General features: G+C 56.2%; 1 protein-coding gene across 1 annotated transcript; it reads left to right on the plus strand.

The window, feature by feature from the left end:
- The first annotated feature begins 4,941 nt into the window (after positions 1-4,941).
- On the plus strand, positions 4,942-9,627 carry LOC124078130 (uroplakin-3b-like protein 1). The gene is made up of 6 exons (XM_046422817.2): positions 4,942-5,020; positions 7,108-7,293; positions 7,473-7,695; positions 8,274-8,350; positions 8,584-8,704; positions 9,364-9,627. The coding sequence occupies exons 1-6, from the start codon at positions 4,942-4,944 to the stop codon at positions 9,470-9,472; spliced, it is 795 nt and encodes a 264-aa protein (XP_046278773.1). The 3' UTR covers positions 9,473-9,627.
- The last annotated feature ends 3,105 nt before the right edge of the window (positions 9,628-12,732 follow it).

Consider the following 12,732-nt stretch of genomic DNA (forward strand, 5'->3'; position numbering starts at 1 on the left):
GGGATGATCAGATGCCACTCTTTGCAGGCTCAGAGTTTGGGGGGCACTTGGGGAACCAGGGCTTTGCAGTTGCTGAGCCTGTCACTGTCGAACATTCTCCCAGGTGTTCCATGATTGTCCCTTTGCTGGTTCATATGCCACCTTGGCGAGGTCCCAAGAACTCCCTGCCTAAGATGGCCCCTGCCTTCCACCATGCTCACCTCCTAGTCCTGGGTTTTTGTCTCCTTGGCAGCTGACGCTCCATCTTGCCTGAATTTGTTCATGCAATGGTGGTCCCTCCCTCTGGGGATGTCCACTCCATGAGGGTGGGACTTGGGTTCTGTTCCCTGAGGTACCACTGCACTGGCATGGAGCAGGGCATCTATGACTCTGTGAAAATCGTGAATGGATAAGGTCCTGGCCTTTCCCAGTCCCCAAGTTCCCCTCAGAGCTCTCTGCGCACAGGCTGGGCCCACAGAGGTCCTGGCACCTGGTAGACCCTCCATAAGTCATGGGAGGTTTACCAAGGAGTTCTTCCCCTACTGGAAGAAAGGGCGTTCTGGTTTAGGATCCCAGGTGCCTCAAAGGTCTTTCCCGGCTGACAGGAGCGCCTGGTGGAGTGGGGAGGGACTGATAGCTCTCCTTCCCCTCCCTGACCAAAGCCCAAGCCCTGCATCCCTCTCCCTGCTCATGTGTGGAGACTCTTGACCCCTGGAAGGCACAGTGTACCCTGGGCACCTCCTCCAAGCATGGGCATGCTGGTTGCCATGGAGATGGGGCCTTGTTTGGTGACCCCAGACTGGGCGGGCCTTTGGGAACCTTTAACTATCTTTCCTGGGTGAGGTGCAGGGAGCCACATCCTACCTCATGAGTCAGTCCCAAGGTGCTCGGCAAGGCAGGTCCTAAAAAGGCTTGGCACGGACACCCTGTTGGCTCCTCTTGGATGCTTAGAACCCACTCCCTTCACACTGGTACTCACTGGACCTGGGGACATCCAGACCCAGGGGGAAATTTGACACCTGCCACAATCCATACCATCCTGGTCTTCTCTCTGCTTGAGGCTGTAAAACAAGATGACATCCACCTGGCCAGACACACAGAGCAGGACGTAGGACACACAGACATAGCATAGGTCAAAAGTAATAATCAGGCACAGCTATGTGCCAGATCCTACGTCCAGAGCTGAGGATAGGGGTGGGCCTGGGGGGACAAACAGGTCTGACCTCTGGCGTCAGTTTAATGGAGAAAAGAGGCTCTCACCAAATAATGCTGTAGCCACTGAGTGACTTGCACCTACTTTTTATTTTTTATGCTTTGGTACTGGAGATTGAACCCAGGGATGCTTCACCACTGAGCCACACCTCCAGCATTTTTTTTTTTTTTCATTTTGAGACAGAGTCTTACTAAGTTACTGAGGCTGGCCTCAAACTCACGATCCTCCTGCCTCAGCCTCCTGCATTGCTGGGATTACAGGCATGTGACACCCTGCCTGGCTCCTTTTTATTTTATACAGTGATTGGATCACTGCCTGTGAGGTAGAAGAAAACAAAAAATAGGTAGGAAGGAGACAAAAGGAGATTATGACTTCATTCTGAAAGGCTTGGGCTAAAATTCCTAACACCGTCATTGCCAGGAGTCCCCCTAGCCCTAGTGCTCCCAAATTTCTAGGAAATCTACAAATCTTTAATCACAATTTTAAAGTTAACTGGAAACTCACCCTTATGAAAATTTGCCTCGTGCCCTGTTAGTCCATGAATACATGTATTTTTAGAATAGATCCAGCAAAAGGCAATTCAAAACTTACAATTCAGGACACTTTCCCAGTGATATCTACTGATCAGTTAATGGGGAAGACTCAACCCAAGGCACCTGGAAATCGCCAAACCACTATATGGTCTTTTGGTCACCAGACTCATCCCTACACACCTTCCCTTGCCCACTCTCAACAAATTTCCTGTAAAAGAAGAGCCCGAGACTCCAAAAGCCCTTCTCACCCTGGAGATGGCCCACGTGCTCCCTTGAATGTGTACTTCTCGCTTTCCTAAATAAACCTCTGTGCTTCGATATCTGAAGGGTCTAGAAATTCTTTTCCATCACGTATATCAAGGACCCTGATATCTGGAGATGAAGTCCCCCTCTCCGGGACCTGGATGGACCCCCTCCAGGGAGGACACTACTTGTAGAATTAATTTACATCCCAAACTGGTTCGTTGATCTTTTTTTTCTCCCTCTGTGGGGCTGGACATCAACCCAGGGTCTTACTGGGGCCACAGCCATTGGGCCACCCCTCAGACCACGTTGATCAAATCACCAAGGCTAGAGAACCTCAGGCTGCGCGTGCTCTGTGCTCCTCTGTCCTGTGTTCACTTCCTCCTGTCTCCCAAGGTTCTTGGCAAAGGCCAGTCTTAGGATTCTGTTGGGAGGGGACCCGCAGGAGGAAGAGGAGGAAGGAAAACTCTGACCCCCGCTGGACCACAGGGGCAGGGGCCGGAGCAGGGAGCCCCATTAGAATGGCTACTACTAACCCCAGTTAGAATGGCTACGATCAAAACACAAAAATTAACAAATGCTGACAAGGACGTGGAGAAAAGGATCTCTGTGTGCTGTTGGGGATGTATGTTAGTACAGCCAATGGGGAGAAGGGTATGAAGGACCCTCCAAAAGCTAAACAGGGAACAAAGCATATGACCCAGCCATCCCACTCCTGGGTATATATTCAAAGGAAATGAAATCAGCATACCAAAGAGACACCTGATGCCGTGTTTCTTGTGGTACTATTCACAGTAGCTAGGAGTCAACCTAGGTGCTCATCAGTGGACCAATGGGTAAAGAGAATGTGGTATATCTACACATAATATTTTATTCAGCCATAAAGAAGAATTAAATCCTGTCATTTTCAGCAAAACCGGTGGAACCAGAGGACAGAGGACACAGCCACTCTGTCTATGGTATATATGGTGACATAAGCCAGACACAGAAAGACAAGCACCAGATGTTTCCTTATATGTAGAGGGAGTAGCCGGGTGCAGGAGCGCATGCCTGTAATCTCAGCGGCTCAGGAGGCTGAGGCGGGAGGATCACAAGTTCAATGCCAGCCTCAGCAATGGCGAGGCACTAAGCAACTCCATGAGGCCCTGTCTCTAAATAAAATACAAAGTAGGGCTGGGGATATGGCTCAGTGGTTGAGTACCCCTGAGTTTAATTCCCAGTACCGCCTCAAAAAATTAAAAAATGTGTGTGTGTGTGTGTGTGTGTGTGTGTGTGTAGAGGGGTGTAACCTCAGTGGTAGAACACTTGCCTAGCATTCACGAAGCCCTGAGTTCCATCCCTAATACTGCAAGAAAGAAAAAAAAAAGAGAGAGAGAGAGAAATATCACACAGAGCCTAGTAAAATCTACAATTACTACATGTTAATCAGAAAATTAAAACAAGGAAAAAAAAAAGGTTCTTCTCATCTGGGGCCTTGGCTGAGGCTCACCCCAGGTTAGCACCCTTTCAGCCACCGCTGGGCCTCGGCAGCTCTTCCCTGGAATCTAGTCCTGGCTTAGGCCCCTGTACTCGGGGGCAGAGTCCATCCCTGATGAGAGACACCATTTTAAAACTTGGAAAATCTTCAGCATTCTGCTAGTGTGCCTGAGTGAAGGGTCGGTCACAGAAAATCCACTGGGTAATTATCGGATGTTGACTGGAATATTTTACTTTGGAAGCACGGGGTAAGCAACAGTCGACCCCGTTCAAGTGTTTGTGGATCTTGATCTTCCCAACCACCAGAACTCTGAGAAATAAATCTGTGCTGTGTTTAAGCCGCTCTGTCTATGGTATTTTGCCACAGGAGCCGGAATGGTCTAGGACAGTATTAGGATGGCCTTAGGCCTGAGCCTAAGCAACTCCATTTAAAAAACCCTGCAGTCTCTCCAGGCACACCCACAGAGCCCTCCAGTATGGCCACAGACAAGTCACTTCCCCTCACCCTGATAAACAGAGTGAAGCCCCTGGCAGGCTGTCTTCGCCTGATAAGAGGGAAAGGCGAGAAGATCAGGGTGGAGCCACCAGACCCCATGTTTCTGACCCCAGGATAAATGATGTCACTGAGAAATCCAGTGGTAACTGGTAAGGATTGAAAGGGGGGTTCAAAGCCCCAAAATTTAGAGCAAATGAGCAGGGATTCAGCCAGCTGAAACAAATATGCACTCGAGCTGGAGAGCCTGATGAGGATATGACATCCCATCACTTGTCATCGTTTCTGAGCCTCTGCATGATCCTCACCGCTCTCAAACTCTACCGCCTCGTCTGGACCTTGGTGAGAGCTGCAACTCCTCCCTACGACCCCCTCCTCAACCAGTCGTCCACTCCATGCCAGGAAAAGCCTGCCTTGGTTCCGGACCTGGTCACCGCGGTCTGAGTGAGTGTGTATCTGTTGGACATAAAGCCTAAGGCTCAAGACTTCTGAACTCAGCATGCAGAGGGGATGTCTGTCATGAGCCTGTCATGATGAAGTGTGTTTGCAGTGCTTAGAATTAATCTAGAATTGTTTGCTGTGGAATTGATTATGTCAATTGCAGTGCCTAGCATTAAGGATTGTCATTTTCTTGATTAAGAACCTATAGAGTGGGCTGTGGATGTGGCTCAAGCGGTAGCGCGCTCGCCTGGCATGCGTGCGGCTCGGGTTCGATCCTCAGCACCACGTACAAAGATGTTGTGTCCGCCGAGAACTAAAATAAAAACATTAAAAAAAATTCTCTCTCTCTCTTTAAAAAAAATATATTTAAAAAAAAAAAGAACCTATAGAGTGAAATTGTATTGAGTAATTTGAGTGAATAAAGCATTGAAAGGGGCAAAAGTACGTGGACACTCTTTATTTCTCCCCTCGACTGCATACGTCGCAATTTTGGCCCCTTGCCACAGATAGTTAGCCTCCCTCCTGCCCTCATGCAGGATCTGCCCAGAGAGGGTGTGCGGCATATGGCTGAGCCACAGGAAGACCAGTTGGTAGAAAGTACCATGGGGACATTGAGAAAGAAGGGCGTCATTCTGTTTGAAGGTCAGGGAAGCCGGCTTGAAGGATTTTGCAGAGGCTTCCAAGAGGAGCTGGAATCTGGACTTGGTTTTGTAGAATGGGTGGGGGATTTCTCCTTGGAGAGGAGGTGCTTCCCGGCTGGGGAAGGGCACACGGCGGGCTCAGATGTCTGAGGAGCCCTGGGTGCCTCAGGAAGGAAGCAGCAGTGGGCTGGGGGAGCCTTTAAGTTCCTGGTGGCCAGGGAAGGTCAACCTCTTCCCACCTCCCTGAGCTTGAGGTGCCCGCCCAGGTGGGCGCGGCAGGATGGGCCCTGGGGCAGCCCAGGTGGCCTCCTCCTCTGAGGCCTCTCCCAGGCCAGGCCCTCCTGGAAGTGGGGTGGGGGTGTCTGGGCTTGCCTCACCCCAGCAACCAATCCTTCTCTTCAGACCCCACCCTGGTGGGGCCAAATCCACAGAGGCCTGCAGATTCTGCCCCCAAACCTGTCGGACCAGTTCTATGGGAGGAGGGGGCACCCAGGAGGGGCAGCTGAGATGGAAGGAAGCAGCCTCCCCCGGCCCAGCACAGACAGCTGCAGACACTGCGGACAGAACTCTGCATGGACAGACCTTAGGATGCTGGGCCTGGCCGTGAGGCTCAGAGGGGTACAGTCCTGGTGGCTGGTCCTACTGTTACTGCAGCTTATTGGTGTCCCGCCGGGGACAGGCCTGGGTGAGTGAAGCCGGGGACTGAGGCAGGGGTGCCCACAGAGCCTCAGGCTTCGGGGAGGTAAGTCTCCTCCCTGGCTGCCCTTCCCTGCCTCCCTGGTCTGGGGACTGGGTCCTGCGTTGGTCTGGGAAGAAGGACCACCTAAAGCAGTCACAGACCAGCACCTGCCCCTCTCCCCAGGACTGAGGAGCAACAATGCTTGCTCTCTTCCTTTGGGGTTCCCATGCCCGAATTCTTAAATGGTTCTCCTCCTCCTCCTTCTTTCGATATGGTAACCCAGGAGCTCAGGTTACCCCTGCAAACCCCAGGAGGCCCTCGAGGATCCCAAACTAGAAGGGCTTAGAGATACAGTCACCCTCATCTCTGCTGCTCTATTTCTCTCCCCTAGTTGTGCAAACATTAAGTTCCTATTGTATGCAAAGTCTCCTGGGCCTCTGAGAGAGTATTGAGGGCCTTGAGAAAGAAGGAATCAAGCACCCTCCCAGGCTAGAAGGTTCTGGAAGGTTCTAGTCCAAACCTGTGCAGTTGATGTAGTGGCAGTGAGACATAGTGAACTGGACTGGAGGGGTGGGTGGCTGAGACCCGTATGAGAGCCCACTTGGTCTTTCTGCTTGTGTCAGTATTTGGGGCTGGGGAGCTAAAGGCACTCAGGGAGGAGGGAGGGGGTCCAAGCCCCCCAGCTGCAAGGCTAGACACAGGCCACATTGCCAATCCTGAGTCACCTCTGGCATTGGAGGCTGTGAGGGGAGCCCAGAGGGGGTGGAGGTCCCGGAGGAGAAGGTGTCTTGGGGTCTCAGTGGGAGGTGACGGGAGTTGGAAGAGAACTGGGTAGAGAAGAGAGGAATGTTCTAGACTCAACCAGCTTCAGGCCCCAGAGCCAATGGTCCCCACAGGAGGGTTATCTCTGGGTCTCAGTGCAGGGGACCTTTGTGCGTCAGCTCCTCACCCTCCCAAGCCATCCATTTCTCCCATCAAACAAACCAACCTGGACCAGGTAGATAGAGATGGAGGGGCTCCTCTGGCTACCTGGAACGTCAGGAGCAGTGTCTAGCCCAGGGCTCGGTCCCCCAGACGTGAATCTCACCCCAGCAAGGCCCACACCTGGTGGGGGAATGCTGTGTGCTTCGGTCTGCTCTTCCTGGATGCTGCCAATCACACGGAGACCCACAGGTGGGAGGAGGACATGGCCTTCCCTCCCAGCTCCCACAGTGCCCACCCTTAGCAGGCTCCTAAGGGAGGCTGGACTCAGGCCACCTGCCCATGGCCCATGGGGCACAGAGTTGCCAGGGAGCCCTTCTGAGCACAGCCCGACCCGACCTCCCAGGAAGAGCCCCTATCTCTGTCAGACCAGGGCTGCCCAGACAGGCCTGTGTCTCCCCCTCAGACCGGGCGGTTGCCCTGTTCAGGCTCCTGCATCCCCTCCCCTGTGCCCTTCCCAGAGCACATCAGCTACATGCCCCGGCTCTCCAGCGTCACCCTGGCCGGGAAGCTCACACAGTCCACCTTCACGCTTGAGCAACCACTGGGCCTGTTCGATGACCTCAATATCTCTAACTCGGACCCCATCTGGCTGGTGGTGGCCCACAGCAACGGTGGGTACCACGGCCACCAGGCCTTGGTTTTCCCCTGTGCAATGGGCAGGCCTGGGTGGGGAGCAGCAGGAGTGAGGGAAAGCTGGGGACACAGGAGCTGTGGGGGGTGTGGCCCGGGAGGGTCGTCTGCAGGCCTGGTGGCACAGGGCTGGAGTCCTGACTGGCCATGTCACCTTCAGCCATCCAGAACTTCACTGTCCCACAGAAGACAAAGGACATTCCTGCCCCCGCTAACTTCTCCCAGAAGGGCTACTACCTCACACTGAGGGCCAACCAGAAGCTCTACCGGCGTGGTGGCCAGGCCAGCAAGCAGCTCCCTGTCCTCCGTGTGGGCAATGATACACACTGCTCCTGGACAAAAGTGGGCTGCAATCACCCACTGCAGGGCTCGGGACCCTACAGGTGAGGGGAGCTGCCAGGTCCCGGCTGAGCTGGGGATGCTCCTGCCTGGGCCAAGCCGGACCCTGACAACTTCCGGTGGGACACCTGGGTTCCCTGTTGTACCAGTAGGAGTGTGAGGCGGGGAGAAGGGGCTGGGGATGCCTCAGTGAATCCTCCTATCTTTTTGGAGCAATGGGCCCCCAATGTAAGCCCCAGTTCCCACTGGTGGTCTGGGACTCAGGGCTGGATCGATCATTTTCTCCCACACATTCTGCATGTCCAGGGCATTATGCTCCTCAGTCCCGTCTCCCTTCATCAACTGCTTGATTCACTCATGTTTAGGGCTGAGAGTCTAATTCACCCCCCACACATTTCTCAAAGGGCACAGGTCCAGAGAAGGAGAAGATGCATCCAAGAACACACAGCCAAATGTGAACTCCTCTTGGGCTCTGAGGCTGTGCTATTTAGCCCAGGCCCCATTTTCCCACCCCAGGATGCTCTTCCTATGCCTGGGAGTTGAGGGGAGCAATTGTCAGGCACCAGGGTCCGAGGGTTTCAGAACGCAAGGGCTCCACCCCCAATACTGGGTTTGCTGTTAGGGTGAAGTTCCTGGTAATGAGCAAGGAGGGACCTGTGGCTGAGACAGAATGGTCCAAGGAGACCCGCCTGCAGCAAGGTAGGGGGCAAGATGAGCAGCTTAAATGGTAGGGGCTGGGGGCTCCTAGAGAGAGCGGGGGGCCTGGGGCACTAGGCCAGACCCCGTCAATCAGAGGCATGTTGCTATTCTGCCGGCTGCAGGTGCTCCTTCTGGCTCAGGTGGAGGGTGGTTGGTCCAGAGGCTGTGTGTGCAAGGGCCCCCTTCGCAGGTCAAATGAAGTCCTCTTCCTATGTGGCCCATCATCCTCCCAGCCCAGGTATTGCAAGCTGTTATGGGGCCCCAGAGTGCAGGCACAGTGGTCATCATTGCCATCCTGTCGGTCCTGCTGGCCATCCTCCTGGCTGCTGTCCTCATCATGCTCACACAAGCCTAGTGAGTAGACAGGGCTGGGACCACCTCCCAGGGCCCTCTGCTGGGGTGGTTTTCCTTAAAGGCCAGACAGGGCTAACAATAAATTGTGCACGGGATCCCTGAGGTTCCAGAACCCCTGGGTTCTGAGCTAGTGATCCATCCTTCCTGCTGGGAACGCACCTGAGCGGGATGGGAGTGAGTGTGCATTATCCCTTCCCTCCGTGCCCTCTTTGCTCCACACCTACCCACTTTCCGAGCTGGCACTGCTCGCCCCCTGGTGGCAGATTTTGATTTTGGTATTGCGAGCAGACAAGGCGACACCCTGGGAAGGTAGATTGCTTTCAGCACGTGCTGGGAGTTGCTTCAAGATTTCGTTTGGAGCTCAGAGGCTGGGACTTGGCAGAGAGGGGGCGTCTGTAAGGTTTCCCTGAGAAAAGGAGACACCTTTCCTGGTGGTATTTGGGGTGGCAGGGAGGTGGGGAGGCTTCGGGGCAGGAGAGTGGCAGGCAGGTGAGATCAGGGGCTGAGTCAGGGGCTGCATCTCACAGGCCCCCGGGAGCCAGGGTGGGGGGACAAGGTTCTAGAGGGATCCTGTTCGATGTTGTGGGGCACCAGGCGACGGCTGGGATTGCAATCAGGCGCTTTGTTCGCCATCCTCTCTCCCTCTCTGTCCACCCAAGCTGCGAAAGCTGCAGGAACGTTCCCGTTTCGATCCCAGAGGAGCCACTGAGCATGGGAAGATACAGCACCCACCACATGGGCGACCCTTCAGCTGTGGGGGGCTCCTGAGCCACTCCAGGGGCACCTGGCTACCTCTCGGCCTCCTGCCTGGACCAGGCTGCACAGCCCCGAAGCTTCTGGATCCTAGAGAGGTGGCTCTAAATGATGGTGGGGTGTGTGTGTGTGTCCTTACCCCAAAGCTTGGACCAGTCCCTGGCAGAAATAAATACCCCGACCCCTTCCTGCTCGACTACAGCACCCTGCACCCAGGCAGGCTTCCTGTGCCCCCGGGTCCGGCTCTGTTCGGAAGGCTCTGGGGTCGGGGGCAGGACCAGGGCTGAGGCTTAAGGTCCAAGGCCAGCTGTCACCCAGGCCAGAGCAAATCTCTCTTTGAGCCTCCGTATCTGTAATGTGTGATAGTGACGATGGCCTCCCTGCCCAGCCACACTCCTCCTACCAAAGGTCCCACACAGCAGGTCCAGGTGTGCTGTCCATCACCCCCACGTCCTCCTGGTGGCCCCTCTCCCCAGCTGCCTCTCCTCCTGGATGGAGGATTGAGAGCCACCCTCTTCCCCTTCTTCCAGTCCCCCAGTAGGTCCAACTTCGAAACTTTGTGCCCACCTTAGTCCATACTTCCAGGTGGGGCAGCGTGGGACGGGGTAGGGGCAGGAAGTGTGTGTGAAGCTGTGGTTCCCGAGAGCAGCCTGACTCAGCCCAGAGCAGACCCCACCCCAACCTAACTCAGGGCACCCACAGCTGCTGGCCGTCAGCCATGCCTCGTGCCAGGCACTAAGGGGGCCAGAGATGGCCCAGGTAATTCTGTCCTCCAGGTGTCCCCTGCTGTCAGGGGAGGATAGTGACACCCAGGTGTTGGAGAGCCATCCTGGTGGCTCCCTTCCTGGGGGAGGTGTGACTTTGGTGGAGGAACAGGACACCTGTGCCAGGTGGACACTGGCAGGATGCCCAGACAGGAGCCACATGGCGCTGCCAGAGGGCAGGCTGGGGACAGCGCGAGCCGAGGGAGGGTGTCCAGGGAAGGAGGGGAGGCTGGGAGGCACCTGGTGCTACGTGCAGGGCCCTTGCCCTCTGAGACAGAAGATTAGGGAAGGAGGGCTGGCTGGGTTCCCAGGTGCCTTCCTCTGTGACCTGCAAATGTCCCTAAGTGGTTTATTAGCTGGAGCAGACACATCCGGCTCCTGCAGCGGAGGAAATGCTCAAGTGACCGTGGGGCAATCAGCCAGGGAGGGGCAGTAGGGGAGGGGACCATCTCCTCTCCATGGCCTCTCCAGGACGGTTATGAGCCCTGGCCTTGGGGCTGGGTGACCCTGGACAGGTCACTTTCCTGGGATGGGCCTCAGTTTCTCCTTAGGTGAAAAGCCAAGGTTGAGTGGCCCAACCTGGAGGGCCTGGTAGCCGATAGACCTTTCCCCACGCCCTGTGTGGGCCCGGCCCTGCAGGAAGCAGATGGCATGTGTCCCAAAGGGCAATTGAGAGCATTTGCAAAGGTGTGGGCAGCCTTAGGGGGAGCAGCAGAGGGGTGATCCAGCCTGTCACCAATGGAGTCACATGCACTCTGGAACTGAAGGCTCCAGAGGAAGGGAGGAAGGGAGTGGCGTTTCCAGAGCCAGCAAACAGTAGCCACGGGCCGGAGTCCACTGGGCAGGAGCAGAGGCTATAGGTAGAGGGACAAGGCCACTGGAGAAAGCTGGGTAATAAATGCCCGGCACTGTCCTGCCTTAGCCAGAAACAAGGTGGTAGGGGTGCGGGGGTTTGGTCAGGCTCCTGGGCACAGAGCAGTACAGAGAGGGGCAAGAGCGGATGTAGAAGGCATGGGACACCTGGGAGACTCTCCTCTGGAACAGAGTCTTCCCACCTTCCTGTCTCCAGCCTGACACAAGGACAGAAAGATGGCCACGAGGTTCTGTTCCAGTCAGAGGGCTGCTGAGGCTGGGTGGGGCATTCAGAGGGGACTCTGCAGGGACTGACCCTTGAGTTCTAGAGGACAGGGGTCTTGGCCAGCTGGAGAAGCGGTGGCCCCTGATGACCCTTTATCCCCTTCCTGGGAACCAGCCCACAGGCCTCAGGAATGGGAGGTAGGGCCTGAGTCCGCCCTGCTCCTTGTCCCGTCTGGAGTGACTGTCCCAGGATGGGTGCTTGTGCTCCCTCCACCCCGCCCACCCCTGTCCCTGGTGGCCACCCATGTCCTGGGCCTGCACCTGGTCCGTGGGAGGTGTGGGTCCCCTCCATCAGCCCCCGTCCCTGCCACTCACTCTTACGCTGCCTCAGCCTCTTCCATGGGTATTAATGACCCCCGTCTGTCCTCTTATCTGCCTCATATGTCCTTGGTGCCCTGGCCACCCTGGACAGCCCAGAGGCCCCTCGTGCTAACACGCCACTCCACAGCCCAGCCTGGAGCTGCCCAGCCTTGGGCCTCCCTGGCGCTCCTGGTTCTCCAGGCTTCAGGCTGGATGCTGGCAGACCCAGGTCACCTGTGTCCCTGACCCCACGCTCTGCTTCCTACCCTAGACACAGCCTGTGTATAAGCCTTAAGCCACCTGCTCAGGACCTGCCCGCTGCTGAGCCCAGAGGCGGCCTGGGTGGAGAGCAGGCTCAGCGTGCGTGGGATGTGGGGGTTCTCCAGCCCGAGGGGAGATGCTGGCCGCAGATGCTGGTTTCTCTGGGCTCTTCTGGGGCTTGAGAGTCGAGGGAGGGGTCTGAGTCTCAGCGCCCGGTCCTACCAACCCACCGGCCATCCTCCCCATGCAGCCTCAGGTCCAGAGCCAAGTCCCAGGGGGCCATGGGGGAATGAACGCCCCAAGAGGGTGATGTCGGGCCCCAGCCTCGGCGTCCAGCCTCACCCACCTGGGCTTCAGTCTCTTTGCCCCAGGAAAGGGATGGATGGGATGAGCAGGACTCTCTGTCTGCCTCTGGCCCTCAGGCCACTGGGTCCCTCCCCACTCACTCTTTCCCACTGACAGCAGACGGTTCTAACCCTGTTGGGCACTGGGCCACGTGTTCCCAGCTCAAGGCCATCCCCCACCCTCCTCCGTGGCAGCTGGTCATGCGCAGAGATACCACAGGACCCTGCTGGCTGGTCCATGCCACCTGGGGCTGCCAGGAAGAGGGGCACTAGGCCTGCTGGAGCATCAGAGGTGTCCAGGCACGTCTGGGAGGCACCAGGCCTGGGGACCCTGCAGGGCACCTCCTCAGGTCATCAGGGGCCCATGGACACCGGCTCCCACCTACTGACCACACGGTGCAGCTCTACGGGCCTTCTCAGCCCTCCAACTCACAGGGGGACCCACTTGGGAGCATAGGCTTGGGGACAA

This window comes from Marmota monax, unplaced genomic scaffold (genome assembly GCF_021218885.2).
Source record: "Marmota monax isolate L192 unplaced genomic scaffold, Marmota_monax_Labrador192_F-V1.1 WCK01_AAM20220418_F8-fsc00237, whole genome shotgun sequence".
NCBI lineage: Eukaryota > Metazoa > Chordata > Mammalia > Rodentia > Sciuridae > Marmota > Marmota monax.